The sequence below is a fragment of the Nyctereutes procyonoides genome, unplaced genomic scaffold (assembly GCF_905146905.1).
Source record: "Nyctereutes procyonoides isolate TBG_1078 unplaced genomic scaffold, NYPRO_anot_genome, whole genome shotgun sequence".
NCBI classification, from domain to species: domain Eukaryota; kingdom Metazoa; phylum Chordata; class Mammalia; order Carnivora; family Canidae; genus Nyctereutes; species Nyctereutes procyonoides.
The window spans coordinates 13,193,390-13,216,404 of record NW_026575052.1 but is presented as its reverse complement, the minus strand read 5'-3'; the positions used below and the strand labels follow the sequence as shown (position 1 = coordinate 13,216,404).

At 39.4% G+C, this 23,015-nt stretch overlaps 1 protein-coding gene across 2 annotated transcripts in view; it reads left to right on the top strand.

Annotated features, from left to right (window-relative positions):
- Positions 1 to 21,845, top strand: part of EYA3 (EYA transcriptional coactivator and phosphatase 3) — a 100,510-nt gene extending 78,665 nt beyond the window's left edge. For both annotated transcript variants that reach the window (XM_055332041.1, XM_055332040.1), the window contains 8 exons: positions 947 to 1,030; positions 2,465 to 2,554; positions 4,777 to 4,835; positions 6,820 to 6,980; positions 9,736 to 9,850; positions 10,903 to 11,024; positions 16,211 to 16,311; positions 18,138 to 21,845. In XM_055332041.1, coding sequence (XP_055188016.1) covers positions 947 to 1,030; positions 2,465 to 2,554; positions 4,777 to 4,835; positions 6,820 to 6,980; positions 9,736 to 9,850; positions 10,903 to 11,024; positions 16,211 to 16,311; positions 18,138 to 18,218 — 813 coding nt within the window. In that variant the 3' untranslated portion in view covers positions 18,219 to 21,845. The remainder of the gene's footprint in view (positions 1 to 946; positions 1,031 to 2,464; positions 2,555 to 4,776; positions 4,836 to 6,819; positions 6,981 to 9,735; positions 9,851 to 10,902; positions 11,025 to 16,210; positions 16,312 to 18,137) is intronic.
- The last annotated feature ends 1,170 nt before the right edge of the window (positions 21,846 to 23,015 follow it).

Sequence of the window (23,015 nt, the reverse complement as noted above, 5' to 3'; positions counted from 1 at the left end):
ATCTACCTGGTCCTGAGCTTTTCTTTCTTGGTATCTTTTTGATTACTGATTTCAACCTCTATTAAAGGTCTATTCAGATTTTCCATTTCTTCTTGAGGCAGTTTTTGCATTTTGTGTATTTCTAGGAATTTGTCCATTTCTATCTAGGTTATTTTTGTATGCAACTATTCATAGTATTCTCTTATAATTCTTTTTATTTCTATAAAAATTGGATAATAACATCCCCACTTTCATTTCTGATTTTACTAATTTGAGTCTTTTTTTCCTAGTTAATCTAGCTAAAACTTGCCAATTTTGTAGATCTTTTCAAAGAACCAACTTTTGGTTTCATTGATTTTTCTCTCTTATTTTTCTACTCTCTGATTTTTTTCTTTTTAAGATTTTATTTATTTCTTTGACAGAGAGAGAGAACACAAGCAGGGAGAGCAGCAGGCAGTGGGAGAGGGAGAATCAGGCTCCCGGCTGAATGGGAACCTGATGTACGGCTCGATCCCAGGACCCTGGGATCATGACCTGAGCCAAAAGGCAGTTGCTTAACCCACTGAGCTACTTAGGTGCCCCTACTCTCTGATATTCTAACCTTTAGTATTTCCTTCCTTCTGCTGGCTCTTTCCAGTTCTTAAATTGTACAGTTATATTATTGATTGAGATCTTATTTCTTTTTTAAGGCATGCATTTACAGCTACAAATTCCCTTTTGTACTACTTTCACTGCAGCCCATAGATTTTGGCATGTTGTGTTTTAGTTTTCATTCATCTCAACGTATTCCCTAATTTTACTTGGGGTTTTTTTCTTTGATCCATTGGTAGTCTAAAATTGTGTTGTTTAATTTTCACATATTTATGAATTTTTTAGTTTTCTTTCTATTACTTATTTCTTGTTCCATTCCATTGTATTTAGAAAAGATGCTCACTCATTTTTTTTTTTTTATGTTTTCCTTCCTCAGCGGGTATTTCTGTGGGACTTGGATGAAACCATCATCATCTTTCACTCTCTTCTTACTGGATCCTATGCCCAGAAATATGGAAAGGTAATTGGAGTCTTTCTTCCTTTGTTTTAACCGTCCTCCTCCTAACAATATATGGACAGGTAACCAAAATCACTTTCTCTGCTACCTCCATTTTACCCTGTTGGCATTTTACTTTCTATGTGAAACTTTACCTGATGACTTGTACCAGGTCGGCTACGTGGTCAGGCAGTATTGATAAAACTGGACACTAGACCCGGGACCAGTACTCTAAACTGAAGTTGTTCAAGAGCACTATTTTATGAAGATTAAATATGAAAATGAAGCTCAAAACATGGTGGAACCTAAGGATTATATATTCCAAAGACTGATCTGTTAACCTTAAGTCACTTTTAACAGCCCAAACTGAGTATTTTATTTAGCTGAGTATATGCTAGATACGTAAATTTAAAGTACATATAAAATACTTCTCTAAAATTACATACCTTCATAAACTAAATATACAAAGCAGAATTTAACTTACTTAGTCATTAGTACAAACATCAGGATTTTGGGGAGGTTTTTTGTTTCTATTTTTTAAGATTGATTTATTTGAGAGAGAGAGCAAGAAAGAGAGTGCACATGCAGGGAAGGGGTAAAGGGAGAAGGGGAGAAAATCCCAAGCAGACTCCATGCTGAGTGCAGATCTCACAACCTGAGCCAAAATCAAGAATTGGATGTTTAACCAATTGCACCACTCATACACCCCTAAACATCAGTTTTAATAGAGGGATAAGCTATATATTTCTACACTAAATTATCTCCAGGCTTCTAGTTTTCAGTTTCTGTTAATAAGTTTTATAAAAATATCTGCCTCCTTTGCTTTCTTACTATTCCCATTTATTTCTTATTGTCATTAATGTTTCTGTTAGAAGTACTTTCCATGGGCTTTTAATATCTAGGCTGGTAAGCTGACATAAGCTAGTAACACTGTGTAACAAGCTGATTATAAAAGTATATAAAATAAGAGCATACATCCTCTAAGTGAAGACCTGATGGTTCACTATAAAGCTAAATGCATTGCTTTTCATACAAATATTTTGACTCTTTGTCCTTTCTTTACTTATTTCCTGGCTGTTGAGATTGTTAGATAACTGACTTGCAGTATTACACCGTATATGCTTGTACATGGCAGTGAGGTGGAAGGGAGATGGGTGTTATAATAGTAATATTTCAGCAATAACATTTCTCACAAAACAAGGAATTTCTACCCAAATTGGAGTTGTGGGTTTTTTGGGGGGGTGGGTTTAGTTTTCTAAAAACTAAGTCCTAAAATTATTAACTTTGCACAATCCCTTTGCACAATCTTCTGTCAATGAAATTGCATAAGTAATAGTTAAAGCACTTTTGCTAGTCTGTGTTGTTTTGGCCTTGACCCAGAATAACTTTGAAATATTTAAAGATTGGAACAGTGTTTTTAGTACCAATTAAACAAATTTTTCTTTTATTGTCTTCTAGGATCCAACAGTAGTGATTGGCTCAGGTTTAACAATGGAAGAGATGATTTTTGAAGTGGCTGATACACATCTATTTTTTAATGACTTGGAAGTAAGCATTTTAAATTGTTTCTGTGCTTCAGTGAAACATTTTGTTTCTTTAATAACTATCTAGCCTTATGCTTATTTTATTTAGAGGAAATGTGGGAGAAGGGGTGGTTGTGGAGAGGCCAGCTGACCACTTAGGCTTATATAGTCTTATAAGAACAAGGCCTTGGCTAGGTCATTAGTCTTGGTATTGGCCCTCAATTTCATTGACTCAAAAATTTTATTTCTGTTAGATTATTTGGAAATGATCTAGCTCTAGAGGAAATGCCAGCCCTTTAGGCAAAACAGTGAAATATAAACCAACACTCCTATTAATCTATCTTAAATAACATGTAGTATGGTGGGTTTGATTCTTTGTACTCAATTATATTTTGACTTATTTTACTTTCTTAAAATACAATCTTTTGATGTATCAAATCTATAAACGGCTGCTCTAACTCATTGTAATTTATACATGCTTATTATCTATGTGTAGGTTAACTTTGATGTCCAGAATCATTTTATGTTAGATACAAGAACACAGAGCTTCTTGGTGAATTTTTTGGCTTTGACATTTGAGTTACCTTTGTGGTGACCATGATGATATAGGCAAGAGCACGAGACTGGGAAGTCAGAAGATCAGAGTGTGAGTTCCAGGTTAGGAAAGTTATTTCCCCATTCTGGACCTCAGTCAAGCAGTTGTCCTACACAAGAAACTAGCAGTTGTTCCATCTGGAAAAGGGGGTGTGTTGCTGGGACACAGAGGTTGGAAGGGCATATCTCATGCCCTTTTAAGTTCATGCTGTGTACTACTTACATAACCTAGTTTTTAGTAACAGTGAAAATTTTAATTTAAAAAGATAAAATAGAAAAAAAAAAAAAGATAAAATAGTTGGGCGCCCGGCTGGCTCAATTGGGAGAACATGTGACTCTTGATCTCAGGGTCGTGAGTCTGAGCCCCACATGGGGTATAAAGATTACTTAAAATAAATCTAATTAATTAATTAATAAGATAGCATTTTATAAACACAAAGTAATTCTGTTTCTGTTTAAATACAGTCTAGTTCTACTCAATGGACAATTCTCCAACAAATTGAATTACCAGGGCTCTAAACTTCAGTACTTTTGTCTGACCTCCACAGTGCTTTTATCTTCCTCAACTTCACATGTTGATACGTTAGGGCATCATAATTTTTATTCAGCAAACATTTATTGAAAACCTACTTTGTGCCAATAATTATTGCCAAATTGTATTTGTAATGATTTTCTAGACATAGTCCTCACTCAGGACTGAAAGTTCTGTGAAGAATTTGACCTGAATGTGTTCCTGCCCCCCAGGTCAGTGGTTCTTAACTTTAGGGGGCATAAGAATCACCTGGGGAGTTTATTAAAAATGAAGATTCTAGGACTTCACACCCAGAAATTCTGATTCAAGGAGGTCTGGGGTGGACCCAAGAATATGCATTTTTAAAAAACTTCCCCAGTGGATTCTGATGCAGGCAGACATCACAACATTGCTCTAGGTGGTGTCAGAGGAGTGATTCTCTCAGTTAGGCAGTGGGTGGCATTTTATATCAGTGGTAGCACGGGCTTGGTGGAAAGAACCTTGGATTCAAATTGGAAGGTCCAGGCTCTTTCTTTCACTCGTATGACTTTGGGTCATTCATTTCATCTCTTTTAGAACATGAGATTAACTTAGATGACCACTTCTAATTCCTAAGTTTGAATTTACAGATTTCTGTTTCAGTCATTCTCCATTTTGATACCATACTCTGCCAATATCTGCTTCATCTACAAAAATTTATTGGGTATATGCTACATAAGAGCACATGCTACACAAGGACTAGACTAGAAGGGTACAAAGGAGGTATAAGATACAGGTTGTGCCATAGAAGGGCAACAGTGTAATAGACCTTGTAGTCTAGCTTAGGACATAGACATCCCTGACAGTGTAGGGGAGCTTATGTTTGTACCCATGAGCTGTTGTGTTATACCCATGACTGCTAAGAGAAGAGCACACCTGAGGGTTGGGCTGGTTAAGGAAGATTTCATAAAGACTGTGGGACATGAATTAAACCTTAAAAGAAGTTGGACAGCAGGGGGGTGAGAGTGATCCTCCACACACAAGAAAGACTGTAAGGTATTTCATCATCTGCCATTGTTTGTGACCTTTTTACATTATGTCATGGTGGTGATAGCACTTATACTCCCTGAATTGAAATAGTGTGTGGTTTTGTCTTTTAACAGGAGTGTGACCAGGTGCACGTGGAAGATGTGGCTTCTGATGACAATGGCCAAGACTTGAGGTGATAGAAACAGTGATGTCTTAAACATCAGATTACTTGTTAAGCACAAGACACTGTCTAGATTCAGAGAAAAACAAAAATGAGTAAGACATGGCCCTAAAAGATGTCACCGTCTGTTAGAGGAAACAGAGTTAACAATGGACTGCGATGTGTAGAGGTGACAGTAGAAAATGTGATGGAACACAGAAAAGAAAGTAATTCTGATGGCTGTGGAGAATGGCTAATTGCCAGCATTGGAGTGGCTTTCTCAGTGCAGTAGAATTTGATTTTGGCCTTAAAAAATGGGTAGCAATGACGGGATGAGGGAAGAGAATTTCAGAGTAAAGGATACACTAGTTTTTCTTTAGCCAGATTTTTAAATCAGGAAAAATGTGCTTCCAGACTGATTAGTTTTATATACAAATTAACATCAGGAATTTTGCCAAGGAAACTAATGGTGGAAGTCTGTTGGCGTCAGGTATAACCCTATAATAGCCAGTCCTAAGTATTGTATCAGTGAACACTACACCAAGGGGATCTCTGGGACAAAATGCTTGCTCATCCCCTCATTTCTCTCTTGGCTACTATCTTCTGGCCCAGTAGTCTTAGCAAATAATCTGAAAGTTTATGTAGCTTCTATTTAAAGACATTCAGAAAAAAAAGACATTTTTTTCATGTTGTTCATGTTTGTCCCTTTCATAGGTTCTTCCCTATGTCTACTTTAATATTGTTTCACCCATGAATTCTCAAACATATAGAGCAGGACTGGACATAACACTTAGGAAGGACCTAATCCTATAGGGCTGAGAAAGATTAAAAGATTTAACATCAGGAGCAGCATCCAGTTCTGCATGTGGTGCTTGCACAGTCATGGAACACACCATTCTAATGAGATTTTACTAGACTTTTTAGGAAAGTGCCTGGTCTGAAGCAGTTTATGATCTACCCTGAAGCCTAGTGGTTTTTTTTTTCCTCTTCTACATGTGGCTAACCACTAATTACCTAAATATCTGGACAGCTTCATTTTCTTAAGAATAGAACCTCGTACTTATTGAACTCATTTTTGACTTTTGATTGAACCAAGTTGTCTCTAATTCTGTCATTTTTTACATCTTTACTTAGGAAGTATTAATCTCTCCCAGACTGTTTAACTGTGTTACTTATCTATTGCTCTGTAACATTACCCCAAAACTTGGTAGCTTAAAGTAATAAACATTTATCATCTCATAGTTTCTGTAGGACAGGAACTTGAAAGTGACTTACCTAGGTAGTTTTGAATCAGAGTCTCTGAGATTAAAATCAAGATATTGGCTGGAGCTTAAACCATCTGAAGGCTTGATTAGAGCTGGAGGATCTGTTTGCAGCCTCTCACATGTGGCTAACAGGACACTTCAGTTCTTCGCTCTGTATGTCTGTCCATGGAGCAGCTTGAGTGTGCTCATGTGACAGCCAACTTCTTTCAGAGCAGGTACTCCAAGAGAGAGCAAGAGATCTTGACACCATCAAATAAACCAACTAACCCGTCTCTGAAGAACATTACCATTATACCTTGCAGTTATTAATATTTGGAGTCATTTCCTTCCATTACTTCTTGACATGTTTCTCCACTTTACATAGTTGCCATCATTTGTATGTATGTGTGTACATGAAAATGTTATATTCTGGGGTGGGTTTTTTCTGCTTTTTTTTTTTTTTCATTATAAGATATTCTGTCATTAATGAAAAGATGCTCTATTCCCAAGACAACATCTAGTGGATGCTAATGTTTGAATGGGTCCTACCTCTCTTTCCCTCTTTCTCCCTCCTTTTTTTAATGGCAGTAATAGGGTTGAGGTAGACAACTAATGGAAGATAGATTTGACACACAGAAATTGAGGGAGAAAGTTCTCTTAGCCTTTAGACTTGATGTCAGTTGCCAGGAATAGGACAGAGAATCCCAGGTGGGATTCAGCCCAAAATCCTATACCGTATACTTATTAATTTTCATCATCTTCTCTTTCTGCAGCAACTACAGTTTCTCAACAGATGGTTTCAGTGGATCAGGAGGTGGGGGGAGCCATGGTTCCTCTGTGGGTGTCCAGGGAGGTGTGGATTGGATGAGAAAACTGGCTTTCCGCTACCGAAAAGTGAGAGAAATCTATGATAAGCATAAAAGCAATGTGGGTGGTAAGTGTGGCATACAACCAACCTGGTATTGTTTCCCTCTTTTTTTCCTGTGTTCTTTTCCAGGGATTCCTTAGAACTCCCTAGCAACTGCTTAGGAATTGGGGCCACAATAACATTTTAACTTTGTATTAAAAAAAATTGAGATTTGATTGAAACCCTGTGAGGAGGAAGCTCTGCATTTCTCATGGACTTCTCTTAGCATGACTTTGCAAAGTTCTCTTGTTCTTTTTAGACAAATACCTTTTTAAAGAAATATGTTCCCAAGATTATGTTGGATAACATATGTTTTATTCTGGAGTCACAACTGTTGCCAGTACTAGTTAATAGGTTGCCATATTTTTTGACTGATTAATGAAACTACCAGAACAAGTTTGGTAGAACTAGTGACTAGGTTTATGGTGGATGGAAAACTCAGTCCAGAATTCTAGATTGGCAGTAGCCATGTGTTAGACCTTGGAAATTCTGCCCAGAAATCCCTCAACTATCAGTGTCACTATGCCTAAAATCCTATTATTTGGAATTAATAACTTAGCCATAGATTAGATTTCTAATGTTTAGAACCTCTCATTTTCAATTTGAGAAAGCATGTTTATCATGAGGATGCTGAGGACATTTTACCCATGGTCATACCCAATCCCCTAACTCTTGATCCAGTGCATTTTACATTCATGCAAGCCTTTATATATAAAGAATGTCTTTATTTTTATTTTATTTATCTATTTTTAAAGTAAGCTCTCTGCCCAATATGGAGCTTGAACTCACAAGCCCAAGATCCAAGGCTCATGTGCTTACTAACAGGCAGCCCAGTTCCCCAATGCAGTTCCTTTTTTTAGTGACATATTTATGAGAAGAAAATTTTAAGCTATAAACTATCACCCTCAAAGATTAATATGAAATGTTGCATGAAGTTTCAGTGATTTGATAGACTATGAAGAGGTATATTACCCCAGATCAAGAGAGTCCTCCTGCCACACCATGCTGCCTTATGTTGTGGTGCCGAAAATAAAAAACAGGGCTTCAAAGATAATTTTGCTCACTTCTGTTAGAGCCCCCAGTACCAGATAAAAATCACAGGCATCTAAGCTTTAGGAATTTAATTAGTTTTTGTTTGTTTTTTAGGTAGTATTTATTCATGAGAGATACACAGAGAGTGGCAGAGACACAGGAAGAGGGAAAAGCAGGTTCCTTACAGGGAGCCCAATACAGAACTCGATCCCAGGATTCCAGGATCACAACCTGAGCCAAAGGCAGATGCTCAACCACTGAGTCACCTAGGTGTCCCTAATTAGCTTTTTTTAGACTCCCCCTTTTTTTTAAAGATTTATTTATTTATTTATGACAGACGGGGGTGGGGGGCAGAGACACAGGAGGATGGAGAAGTAGGCTCCATGCTGGGAGCCTGACATGGGACTCGATCCAGGGACTCCAGAATCGCGCCCTGGGCCAAAGGCAGGCGCTAAACCGCTGAGCCACCCAGGGATTCCCTTAGACTCCCTTTTTAATGGCCTATTTTTTTCTCATGATTCAGAGCCAGTATTATATTTTGGCAACTCCATCTTTTTGCTTTTACTCTGTCCACATATTAGCCTTTCTTTTGTTAGTTTTCATATACAACCTAAGTATCTGATCCTTCTTCTGTTTAGTGAGTGCCAGGACCTGGTCTCCTAAAGAAAGTGATATAATCCTCTGTGAGAATCCCTTGAGCCTACCCTAAGGAACACTAAAAGTAATGTCCACCTGATTTTGTAAATAGGAATTAACAAAAGTGCCACATCATATTATTAGTTAAGTGTGTGACCTGTGTACTTATGTGTATGCTACACATGACATACAGGTACTGGTTTTGTTGTTGTTTTATCAGAGACATTGAAAGTCATGTGATTCTAGGGTTGCATTGTGAAACCATCAGTCTGAAAACATGATACACCATTCTCCTCACAGAAATGCCTTCTGTTTTTGTGAAATATTTGAAATAGAATATAGGATTTCTGTTTTTACCTTCACTACAGAAAATACAACACCAGATTTATTATTTGAGTATTACAGTTCAAATGTCTGCTAACATGCTCCCATCAGATGAATTCTGTTTTGTTCTGTGCTTAATTGCCTGATCTTAAAAAGTGTTTCAGTCTCTTTTTAGCTGGAGTTGTTTCAGTACAAATAAATGACATTCCTGAAGTTGGTCATTCAACTTGAAATCTCAAGTCAATGTGTTGTGATAGGGTGAAAGCACAGTCACCATGGGAGCAATGTATGGCAGTGCATAGACTTCTGAAACCAAGCCACTAACTTGCTGTGTGATCTTAGGCAGCCCCCCTTTCCTCCTTGGGCTTTGGTTTCTTTAGAGAGATTGGAAATGCTGCACTCTTCCAACTATATCCCTCATTTCTCTCCCTTTGATTCTTGATATCACATCTAAAGCAGTGCTACTCAGTATGGTCCACCCATCTGCAAATTATGTTACTGGCTGTTGATGAAAGATTCTGCTTTGGCAGAATCTAATCACAGTGTTTCTTTCAGCTGATTTTGTTGTGGTGTTGGCCCTCCTAGCAAAACATTCTGATAAAGTTGAAAAGGCATCTTAATGAAGTAAGCTACTCTAGGGTTTTACCAAGAAGAGAAATCTGTTCGCTCATTAGAGTATTTCAGTGACTCACACTGTTTCTAAATTGACTCTAGAAGTTGCTTTCTCAGTGACAGCAGGGATATGTTGTCAGATGATGAGTGATGAACGTGTCTGCTTTTATTCCCGAAGGCCTGCTCAGTCCCCAGAGGAAGGAAGCACTGCAGAGACTGAGAGCCGAAATTGAAGTTTTAACAGACTCCTGGCTAGGAACTGCATTGAAGTCCTTACTTCTCATCCAGTCCAGGTACAGAAATGGTTCTTTTAGTTCTCATCCTCTCCTGGCTGTCCTCTTTCCTGCACCAGTCCACAATAGGCCACTCTGTAACATAGGTTTGGGACGGGGTGAAGGGAGTTCAAAGGATACCAACAAATATTCAAGTTAAGTGGGAGACGAAGTCATTCTGTGCTGACAGTACATGTTCAAATTTTCAAAGGATATTTATATATGGAAACTGTCTTCTTTCCCCTTACTTTTTGCTCACAGAATTAAAAGATCAGAGTAACCCATCATCTCCAGCCCAGGAGATGGGCCTGGTCACATCAAAAAATCCATGTAGGAGACGCACCACATAAGTAGAGGAAGCTCCAGAGGAATGTACCAAAACCCACTCAGGAAGGCAGGACTCACAAGAAAAGGAATGTATTAAGCAGTCTAAGGAGATTTCAGCTTGAAGCTTAGAATGGGAAATAGAACCAAATACAGTCTGCGTCAGTACCCTGTTGCTTCCTCCCTCAAATCAGGAATTCCAGATCTACAACCAGTAAAGCAAATAGTACAACTGATACCAAGGGGTGGATATCCATAAAGATAAAGGACATGTGATGAGATTACCATGTATTCTGGAATCTGTGTTGCTGTTATGTGAAAGGCAGAGAGGACTAAATCATGTCTTATTTAAGGGCTGAGTTACATTCAGATGGAATAGTCTGTGACTAAAAGTCTTCATTGCTGGTTTTCCAGAGTGTGGCATCAGTGACATGCGGTGGTGGTGGTTTATTTGCTAACAAGTGTAGTGAACTACAATGGTCAGGAGGGAAATGGGGCAAGAATCAAGTTGCTCCTCTGTGCCAACTATGTATATAGACTCTGTCCTTTAATATGGGAAATGAATAAACCTGAGATAGAGTAATAACCCAACATGGCATTGAACAAATAACAGGCCCTTTGAGGTTAGGTTTTTAATTAGATCCTAAAAAGAAGACGCATTTGAATTCTTGCTCTCATGTTGGTTTCGTTCCTTTTCCTTTTCTTTTCTTTTTATTTTTTCTTTTCTTTTTATTTTTTCTCCCTTCTAGAAAGAATTGTGTGAATGTTCTGATCACTACAACCCAGCTGGTTCCAGCTCTGGCCAAGGTTCTCCTATATGGGCTAGGAGAAATATTTCCTATTGAAAACATCTATAGTGCTACCAAAATTGGTATGATTTCTATTCTATTTCTTGTCATTTGCCTTACATAATACTTCATAATTTATGATGTACTTAATTATTTACCAATCCCTTAATTAGACACTTTATACATATCTCTAATCCTCATAGCAGTCTTTTCCTAAGATTAGTGATGGGCCAGTTCAGGCTTACCAGTTACGTAGCTTGCTTAAGGCTTCACAGCCAGTAAGCAAATTCAGGTTTGTAGGACTTCATGTTTATCATGTTCTTACCTTTTGTAATAATTGAAAGAACATAATATTGTAGCTTGAAAATCTACTTTTGCCTCATTCCAGATTTATTTTTCTTTTTCACAGAGAGAGTGCTGCTATAGTCTCTAATAGAAAAAGTACTAGATTAAAAAATCAAAGACTAAGATGTATACTTAAAATTGGTTAAATTCCTCACACCCTTTAGAATGGCTGCTGTCAAAAAAAATGTAGTTGGGGTGCTTAGCTGAGTCAGTGGAGATTGTGACTCTTGATCTTGGGGTTGTGAGTTCAAGCCCCACATTGGGCATAGAGTTTATTTAATAATAAAATTTAAAATAAATAATAATAACATGCTGACTGCGATATGAATAAATGGGAGCCCTTTTGCACTGTTGTTGGGAATACAAAATGTATGACTACTGTGGAAAACAGTATGGTGGTTCCTCAAAAAATTAAAATTAGAACTATTATTTGATCAGCAATCCTACTCCTGCTGTATATCCAAAACAATTGAAAGAAGGATCTCAAAAAAATATTTTCAGACCCATCTTTATAGTAGTGTTATTCATGATAGCCAAAAGGTAGAATGAATCCATGAAATGAATGGATAAACAAGATATGGCATATACAGGGATGCCTGGGTGGCTCAGCAGTTGAGCGTCTGCCTTCAGCCCAGGGCCATATCCCGGAGTCCTGGGATCGAGTCCCACATCAGGCTCTCTGCATGGAGTCTGCTTCTCCCTCTGTCCAGAATAGTGCCAAGGCACTAGGAATATAACAGAGACAAAATCCTCTGTCCTCATGGAACTTACCTTCACTCACTGGTACGAGGATAACTGGGTTCTCCATGTGAGGAGAAAAGCAGAATTTTATTCCTTCCTTATGCTATTTGTAAAAGTAAGTTTGAGGTAGATTTAAAAAACAGCATGATAAGCAAAACTTTAATTTTTAGAAGAAAATACAGAATAGTATCTGTATGGCCTTAAGATAGAAGAGGAGGATCTTATTTAAATGGCCCAAAAAAAAACTTTTCAAAAAACAAAAAATTATCATTTTAATTAGACGAATCTTATTTTATATTGAGTGAAAATATAAAATGATAAACCAGGGATCCCTGGGTGGCGCAGCGGTTTGGCGCCTGCCTTTGGCCCAGGGCGCGATCCTGGAGACCCGGGATCGAATCCCACGTCGGGCTCCTGGTGCATGGAGCCTGCTTCTCCCTCTGCCTGTGTCTCTGCGCCTCTCTCTCTCTCTCTGTGTGACTATCATAAATAAATTAAAAAAAAAAAAATAAATAAAAAATAAAATGATAAACCAGACTGGGAAAAGATATTTGCAGCTCTTTTACTTACTAATTAATATATAAAACCTGTTGGGGTGCCTTGATGGTTCAGTTCGGTTAAGCATCTGCCTTCAATTCAGGTCATGGTTCTAGGGTCCTGGGATGGAGCCCCATGTCAAGCTGTCTGCTCAGCAAGGAGCCTGCTTCTTCCTCTCCCTCTGCCTGCTGCTCCCCCTGCTTGTGCTCTCTATCTCAAATAAATATGTTTTTAAAAAAAGTAAATGAACTAAAACTACATAACATCCATAAGGATTAATATGAAAAACAGTGTTTAACACAAAAAACACATTGTAGATATGTACAGAGTGTATCATTTATCTAAAGGTCAAAAACGTACATAACCATGTAACCATATATTGTTTATGGATATATATACTCAGATAAATGAAGGGTCGACAGATAGGGGTACACAGGAAATCAAATCTGTAATATCTCATTCTTATTTTTTTATGTACAGTGTTACGATTTGACAAAAGTGAGTTGGTGGTAGATATACAAGAATTTATTTTTATTCTCCTTATTCTGTATGTTTAGTTATTCCATTTACAAGGGATTGCAGGAAACCCACTCCCCTTTGTGTTTTGGTATCACTGCCACTGCTTCACTATGCATTTCATAAGAATGCAGAGCACTTACGAATAAGCCTTTCACATCTAAAAGGTAAATTCTCTGTAGTCCTTATGTCCTGAGTCCTGACATCCAAAGGCTCATCCAACTAATGGGAATGATTTTATTTCCTTTGACAGTACCTGTGTTTATTTGGTAATTTTTCTCAGTCTCATTTCACCCAGAGCTAATTTGCAAAGCAATAGGTACCTGGACCTTGGTAACCACAGAGAATTGAGGCTTTCCTTTACAGAACTGTGAAGTGGGAGTAAGGAGAAGAAATATTTGTTTTCTTCCTCGAGTTATGGTTCTCTAAATGGCCACTCCGTTATCTTTGATATTAAAAAGAATTCTCGGAATCCCTGGGTGGCTCAGCAGTTTTGTGCCTGCCTTCGGCCCAGGGCGTGATCCTGGAGTCCCAGGATCAAATCCCACATCAGGCTCCCTGTATGGAGCCTGCTTCTCCCTCTGCCTGTGTTTCTGCTCTCTCTGTCTCTCTGTCTCTCTGTCTCTCTGTCTCTCTCTCTCTCTCTCTCTCTCGTAAATAAAATCTTAAAATAATAATATAAATAAATAAATAAATAAATAAATAAATAAATAAATAAATAAAAAGAATTCTCAAAACTGTTTCAGGAATCCCAGAAACCTAATATTCTCCAAAGGTTTAGTTGGTCTTGCTGTTACAGATTTAGTTGTCTGATACTTGGTAAGCTGAGTGATCATTGGCCATATCCTCCTCAATGCAGGGCTCATCTTCAGGATTGTTTTGAGAGTGTAAAATGGAGGAAGTATATTTACCAACAGTATGGGAGTCATTTTTTTATATAGCTACTTCTTCACTTTGAGCTGCTAATAAATCTTTTTTAGAGGAGACATTCCTAAATGTATTTCATCCTAGATCATTACATACCATGACAAAAATCTTTCTATGTCCTTGTCCTTTAAATATGAGACATTCCCTTTGTTGGGTATTACGGAAAAAAATCTAAACTCTAACTTAAGGTTTTCTATAAACAGATCGTAAAGGAGATTGGATCTGGCAGAGGTTGGCTTAGATTGTAAGGATGTAATATTTGGCATGGAATTATGCGAACAGCTCTTCAACACTTTGAACATAATAAAAATTTATTAGTTGAACTATTTAATGTTTGAATTAGGGCTCAAGACATGGACTGCAGTCATCTACTGAATCATTTATGAGATTAATGTGTATTTATTCTGTAAACATTGACTGCATTGCTTGATTTGAATGTCAGGCTTGACAATGCTATTGTAAAACGTTAGCACTTAAAGGGACCTACGTGCACCTGAGCCAAGCTTTTTATTACAAGTGGGAGGCTAAAGCCCAAAATGGACCAGAATTTGGTTCAGGTGACTAGTTCACCTGGTTTGAGGTGCCAGTTAGGCTAGGAGTTTCAAAGACTTGCAGTTGCTCACATGTGCCAAGCAGGACTTCTGAGTATGGGTGGATAGGTTGTCAATTTTGATGTAGTCATCTCAAATTCATGTATTTATATGTTTATTACAACAATTTTCCAGCAGATGGCAGACAAGTGCCTTGGGGAAGAGGCACTTTTTTCTTGTTCACACAGGAACCCTGGTGCTAAGTCACTGGATCTTGCAGGAAGAAAGGATGAAGAAGAAAGCAGAGTTAGGACCTTGCTTAACTGAAGATGGTGGCAGAAACAGGGAAATAAGAGCAAAGGAAATAATTTCCTTTCTATTTACGCAAATAAAGTATCTTTCCCACAGCATTATCATCAGCGCATGTTTCCAGTGTCTTCCAGATGGGATTTGAATTTTGATACACTGCCATGTTTCTCAGCTGTCTACCATGGCTTGAGATCACCCTTCCCCAAGGTCAATTTCAGAGAGACACTCTCTCAGCTGACATTACAAAGTATAATAGGATATTCTGGATGTGACAGATTTACTGCCATATTCATTGGTACTCTGGGGCTATTCCCCCACTGAAAGACATAAGATTCTGGCCTAAGGACTGTTTCTGGAAAGTGAAGAATTGGAGGAAATGGCTGTTTGCCTATTTCTTGTTACCAACAAGAAATCAGGACCTTATGCTTCCACTTTTTTTTTTTTCCTACACTAAAACGGGTTCCCTCTGAAATCATTCTTATATCATGGCAAGATAGCTAGAGCCTAGATTGGAACCTGGAGCCCAAAATATAGCTACTAGATTGTTTGTGATCTGGGACAAGTAACTAATCCTTTCAGCTCCATTTTCATCTTTACAGTAGGGAAATGATACTCATCTCACTGGATTATTTTGAGAGTTCATTAAAGGAATCCCTTGAGAACTGCTTTGTAGGCTACAGGAGATATGGAAGAGGGAGGTGGTATTCCCAGCTCTCACGCTGCCTAGGCCCCTTTGCTTCCCATTTATAAAAACTCCCCACACTAAGGGGTGCCTGGGAGACTCAGTCAAGCATCCAACCCCCCCCTTTTTTTTTTTAAGATTTATTTATTCATGAGAGACAGAGAAAGAGGCAGACATAGGCAGGGGAGAAGTAGGTTCCCTGCAGGAGCCCGATGCAGGACTCAATCCCAGGACCCCGGGATCATGACCTGAGCCAAAGGCAGACGCTCAACCATTGAGCCATGCAGGTGCCCCAAGCATCCAACTCTTGATCTCAGTTCAGACCTTGATCTCAGGGTCATGAGTTCAAACCTGTGCTGGGCATGGACCCTACTAAAAAAAAAAAAAAAAAAATCCCCACACTAAGATCTTAGGGATTTTACCCTCAATATGCAGATTAAAATAAGAACCTAAAAAGAACAATGCCTAGGAAGTCTGTTGTCATCTTAATAGCACAATTTCACATTCTTTGGGTAGCAGGCCTGCTGGATCTCTAGCGGCCACCCGTATTCCCCACCAGACAAATTACTTGGGCTGCCACTTGTTTTGTCTAAGCTTAGGCAGGTGAACCAGCAGCAGCCCTCTTTGGTGCTGAAAAAAGGTAGGGAGACTATCCTAATGGGAAATTTATTTTTCTTATCAGGCAAGGAGAGCTGCTTCGAGAGAATTGTGTCTAGGTTTGGAAAGAAAGTCACATACGTAGTGATTGGAGATGGGCGAGATGAAGAGATTGCAGCCAAACAGGTAACCATGGTTAAGAGAATAATCCATGTGGTAATGCATCAAGCAGTTAGAGAAATGGTAAAAGTCAGAAATCTTAGTAATCTTATGCATTATAATGTTTTCCCTTTTCTTTAAAGAAAGAGGTTCCTTTTTTCCCCAAATAGAATTTTCCCTGTAAGTTGTTAGATCCTTCCTTTCTCTCTCCTCCCTGCCACTCTGAAATCTTAAAATCATTGAGCTTTGCTGGAGAGACCCCCATCATTAAACCTGGTAGAGGCCAGTACAATCAAGTGAAAGTTCTTTGGATAAAGTCCTTTCTGCTTTTGAGCCCAGAAAAGATTATTCTGCTGTGCAGGTCCCAACTCCAGGCCACCTCTTCTCATTACAGGAAGTGGTGGATGAAAGAGTCTTGCCTATGGAATCTAAAATTAGACTGGGTCAGATCTTATCCATTTATTAGCTGTGTGACTTTGGACAGTTTACTTCTCTTTGAGTTTCCTCATCTGCATTTATTAAAGTTCTTTTCCTCTACTCTGGTTCCTTCCAGCAACTCTGCTTCTTAGGTTTGGAAGTGGAAGGTTGCCAACTAGGACTAGCTGTCCTGCTTTTCTTCATCACTTAATGTAAAAACTTCAACTATTAATAAACTGAGATTGATAATCAGGTGGCACTATTACCTCATTATGTTTTCATTTACCATTTTATGTAGCAATTCAAGGACCTTTTTTTTTTTTAAATGTGTTATTTCTAAGGTTTTGATTCTGAAGTGCTTGTTGCGCTCTAGGAAAGACACTAGTGGATGGAGGCAATAGTGCTGCTTGGTTTGAAGAAGGGAGTTGGGGAGATAAAGAACAACTTAAGTCATTAGCAGAGTTGGTGCCGCTAAGCTGATGCCTGTAGTCATCTACCATAGAATATACCCACTGGAAGATGCCTTAGAGCTCTATCCAGTTCAGCCTCTACCCTGTGAGGGACCTTTTCTGTAGCCCTTTGGTAGAAGACTTTCTAGTCCTTGCTTGAATAAACCTAAGGATGTGGAGACTGCTTCCTGTGTATCCTCTTCTATGAAGTCACTCAAGCTGTTAGGATCTTCCTCCTTCCACTAAACTAAAACTTGTGTCTCTTTCACATCCTGGGCCTAGTCATGAGCACAACGTAACAAGTCTGTTTCCTCTTCGGCATATTAAAAGCCTTTTAAATATGTGCAAGCCACATGCTTGAAAAACGCTGAGCTTACTGCCAAAGAACTGTTGTAATAAGACCAGTATTTTGGGTGACTTGCAATCAGTTTGAGCAAAATGATCAGTAAAGCTAATCCCCTTTAGCTTCATTGAACATGGTTTCCAATACTTCAATTTTTCAAATCCTTTCTCTAAAATGTGGCTTCCACAACAGCACATGGTCTCCTGGACATGATTTTTGACAATATAGTAAATGGGATCATATTTCTTAGATTCGTGTATCTTAGTTGTAAAGAATATTTAAGCTTTGTAGCTCTGAAACTTACAGAAGACTGACCATCTATAAGAAAATACAATATTAGTTGTAATGTCTTACATGGGTCATTTTATTTGATCCTGAAGACCCTATGTAATGGCTAGAACAAGTATATATCATAAAAGCAGAGTTACTACTGAAGACCTGATAAAAATCTCTCACATTTGTAAAGTATCCTGGCGTGTACAAAATCCTTACACATATGACTGACTTGATCCTGTAACAGCCCTATAAGGTGGGCAGGAGGAGAGAGTGTTCCCAAGTATCTTGGGGAGAGGAAGAGGTATATTATAGGTAAATATAAGTTCGCAAAAGAAGTTGGGCTAATCAACTGTCCTCCTGTCTTCCAGCACAACATGCCTTTCTGGAGAATCACAAACCATGGAGACCTAGTGTCCCTCCACCAGGCTTTGGAGCTTGATTTTCTCTGAGAACTGGAATGAAGACCTTTCCCCATGAGCTCCTTTTTATTCCTCAAGGGAGCTAGAGACCGGAACCATCTGGGAACTCTCTCTCTGTCTCTGTCTCTGTGTGTGTGTCTCTCTCTCTTTCTCCATGGAATGCTGGCGAGAACACAATCAGAACCAACAGCTGCAAGGGACGAAGCTTTTTTTTTTTGCCAAGAGTGAGCTGTAGCCCTGTGTTCATCCTCGTAGAGGCAGGAGACAGTTGGATTGAGAGAACAATAGACTCACCGCAGCTACAGTGCTTTTAATTCTTCTGTTTTTTGTTTCATTTTATTTTGTTTCAAAAAAAAATGAAGAAAAGAAAAGGAAATTATTGGGGCAGAGTTGCACTCTTAGTTCGTGCCCAGTTTGAGAACTGTTCTGGACTTGCGGTAACAGGATAAACATGGCAGACTTTTGTGATACCATCTCTTGCAGTCTTTGTAATCTCCTTAGCTCTAGAAAATATTCCCAGGGAATGTATATGTTATTTTTATAGTTAAGGGTCTGGTCTCTGAAGCAGGTTTTCCCTCCTTTCTTTTTCTAGCAAGAAAGGGGTGTGTAAAGTTTCCTTGGAAAATAGCAATTGAAATATCTAAAATACCTCTCTGTGACAGTAGCACCTCTTTAGCTGCTCCAGTGGTCTGCTCTCTAGGGTGGTTTCCTTCCCGTTCTTCCATCTCCTAGTTTGCTGAACTGTGGGGCACTGAATACTGATTAACTTTAGGCTTTGGTATTTCCCATCCTAGAAGCCTTAGTCCCCATCCCAATCCCTGTTCCCCTTTAACCAAATGGCACAACTCTAGAAACGCCCCCTTTTAAGGCAGTAAATTCTAAGCCTTCAGCTTGACTTTTATTCAAAGACTGCATCCCAGACGGCTTACCTCCAAACTGTAGGGAAAGGACTAAGGCTTCTGAGGAATTTCTGCTTCTTTGGCTCTTGAAACAAGAAGATTCCACCTTTTCCTCCTGCAGAGAAGCACACTTCCCAGCAGACACCCCTACAACCTTCTCTTCCTTCTTAGTCATCAGTACTAGACTCTTGCCCCTGTACCTCACATCCACTTCCATGCAGCTCTGGCCAGTCCCTCAGCTTTGGATCTAAGAAGTTAAGTCTAAAAACAGACTTCTAACTACATTTGACTTCCTTTGAAGCCCTTAAGCCAAGAAAGGTATTTTGGGCCTATATTTACCCAAATCTCTGCCTGAAACTGAAGAACAGATTGCTGTGATCAAAACCCATTTTTCCCATGGAACACCCTTCCTGCTTCTCAAATCTTGTTCTAAAATGGGAAACTAGAAGGCCAGAAAGACTTTCCTGATTTAAATGAGAGTGCTGGAACCCTACTCCATGCCTGAAATTTTAATCCTGGGCCAAATGCAGGAACATCTCACCCTGACCTCTGGGAAGATTGGTGGGTGCCAGGCAACTAATCCCAACCTTGCAGCCTAGCTGTGTCTGTGGATGCTCCATCTCTCCAAGACCAATGTGGGCATCTGCTCAGACAAAATTCCTAGAGCTGAGGAAGTTCAGCCTCTCCCAGGCGGCATGAAGAGGCGATCATATAAGCACCTCAGGTGTGCAGTCTGGGTCCTCAGCAGGAGGCATCCCTTGACCAACCCCAGCTGTAATTGCTCACCCCTAGAGATTCTGCATATCCATTTCCAGAGATGTTGCAGCACAAAGGGGCCTGGCTCCTTCCAATGCCAGGCCACCCAGATGGCAGCAAAGACTGACTGATAGACACATTCCTTCAGAGCTCATTGAGAAAGTGCTCCATTACTCAATTTTAGGGAAGCAGTTTTGGGGGAGGAGCTGAAGTCAGTGCTCATTACTTAGCTGCGTCTCTGACCCAGTCTCCTTTGGCAGGTGGGGAAGAGATGAGGCATGTAGTCTGAGGCCAGCCTTCTGTGGTCTGTGTTCAGCATAGTTATCCACATGCTGCTCTGCCTTGCTTGATAATTGATCTTAGAAAGCTCTATGAGGGGCCTTTCTTCCAGGCCCCAAGCTCTCCCCATACTGACAGTATAACTGTTGGTTCTCTGCACTGGACATAGGCCATGTAGTTGGTGCTGTACTTCAGGCTTTTGAGGCTGTGGAATGGTACCCCCATCATGCACACAGGTCCACACACAAACACTTTCCTCTCCCTGCCCTTTGGGAGAAGCTCTTTATCCCTGTAATATGACTTGGACTCCTCTTTCAATGGCATTTATCCCCCACTCCCCACCCTTGCCCTGACTGCCTGCAAAAAGAACTTGAAATTGGCTACAAGAGGTGAGGAGCTCTACTGAGCAGAGCAACCTCTGCTTTTTTTTTTTTTTTTTTGATGTTTGCTGCCCTCGTTATAGGACAGACAGAAAATGAGAGCTTCCTGATTCCTCTTTGCCAAAATGAGTTGTCCAGGGAACACAGTGTCCTCCTTTTACCCTGTGTTTTCTTCCTCCCCAGCACAAAGAGCTGGAAAGGAAAGTTAGTGGGTAGCACCAAGAGTTCTTAGAAGCTCAGGGCAAAAGGATACCATGAGTCATTTCTTCAGGGGGAAACCCTCTTTGCTAGAAAGTATACCCTTGAAATTGGCCATGTGATCAGTCTTTCCCCCAGCTGGGCACTGTGGGTTCTACAAAATGGGTCTGCACATTTCACGGTGAGGACTGTCTCTAGTATGGGACCTGGAGTTGTCAGATGTGTCCTGGGTTTAAGAGGTGGCTTGACTTTCGAATGTAAAACTGACTGTGCCTTAGCATCACCCTGTCCAGTGCCCCTGGGGCAGCTGGTGGTGTCCAGGAGAATAGATGCCTGTTCCAAATTTAGATGCCTATTTGGGCTTTTATTTGGTTTGGGGTGTTCCTGTCTTCTGCTCTGTAAGTTGGGGGGCAAAGCTAGTGTCCCAGGAGACCTGTGCCACAGCTTGTTCAAAAAGTTTATACAAACTCACTTTTAAAGCTCCCAGTAGATTCTGATTGGCAAACTCTAGCTGCAGCGTGTGGAGCATCTAGATGTTCACTACCTTGAATGGGTGTCAGTGCCACTGAACCATGGGGGAGAGGGGGGAGGGGCAGAGCCACATGCTTCCTCTTCCTGGGAGAATAAAGGTCTAAGCCAAGGGTGGTGAGCTTGGGCCTTCCTTTCCTCACTCCTATAGAAGGGGGCTAGTTAAGGCCCTTTCTAAGCAGGCTTCTATTTCTTACAACTAAATTGGCTTCCTTTTTCATCCAAAACTTGGAACTCCCCAGATGTTCACACTTACAAAGAAGCTAAATCTGAATTCTAAAATATCTTAAACTATGAGAGAAAAATCTCGTTCTGTCCCATCCCCGATTTACAGTCCCTCTGCCCCTTCCTCTCCTCTGAGTTAGCTCCAGCAAGCAAGGCTCCGTGGCTAGTTCCTAATGCACTGACGGGAGCCATCTCATTAAGGACAACTTTTACTCAAAACATGACCCTCTGGACCTCAGATGCCTCATTTAGCAGGAAAAGGCATTGAGTGGATCAGATATATTTATGTGACTGCGGGCATTTGTGGCTGTGTAGAATCCTTGACCATAATGTTATATGTAATGGGAACTATCTTATAAACTTGAAAAAAAATAAAGTTTTTATTTTCTATACAGTTTGCTCCTGTGTCTTTTCTGAGTAGGATCAGCCCAGTTGCCCAGCTAAGTAGGCTAAGTAGGGCTTCATAAAAAAAAACCTGAAGAGCTCCTTAGAAAGATGGCACCCTTCAATAACCCAGTCATTCATTTCATCAAAAACAAAAACAAATTAACCCATTTGGTATAAATAAATGTACATGGGGAAATAAATATTTTAAAATAACTTGCAAGGGAAAGTTTATTAATTGTTTCTAAAACCTATTGCTTTTTAAAGTTTAGGACTGGAATGATAAGAGGTTTCATTTGCTGTCAAATGTGCTGAAATATAATTATTAAAGAGAAATCGATACCTTGCTGTGATGAGCTTAAAATGCAAAAGCAATAAAACTGACAAACTGATACCAAACCTCGCTTGATTTGGCCTGATTTCCTGTCACATCAACTACCGTATCTCATTTCATTTCTTCATATTTGGATCTGTCACTAACTTGTCTGGAAAACAGTCGAGAATCCCTTTGCCTTTTATTCCAACGAAGGAGGCCGGAATTCGAGTCTAGCTTCTAAGTACACGCGTCAGATTCTAAGATGTATTTTCCTCCATATTAATTCCCCTTTAGAAAAGGGACTTACCTTATATTCTAGGCTTTAAATGTTTGCATCAGAAGGTACATATTTCTAGCCACATCATAGTTGAAGCAAACTTGTTAGTTGTTACATCTTTACTTGGTCCTAAGTACAAATACTAGAGTATTATTTGCTTTTCAAGCCCTAGGAGTAAACATCTCGTGTATAGTAAGTATAACCTGTGTATTTCTCAAAAGCCTTTTGCTGGCAGGTACAAATTAGTAATTCAGGATGGTTTTATTCTTCAAAAACAAGTTTCTTGACCTTTAAAAAAAAATTCTGGTGGGAATCTTGAAAGGCAATTTCTAATTGCAAATAACGTCACTGTCATCTTTTTTAAAAAAATATAATTCTGTAAGCTTTATATACAAATGAAGTGACTGCTTCATTCCATAGATTTAGGTGTTACACTCTATGTTTTAATTTAGGTACATACTACCATTATTTGACAATTTAGTGATTATAGACGAGAGTTTCGCCAAAATATTAAAAACACATCTTTGGGATTTTTGTCAGGGGAAAGTAGGGAATTGCCTAAAACTGTGTCTTCTATTTGGGCAT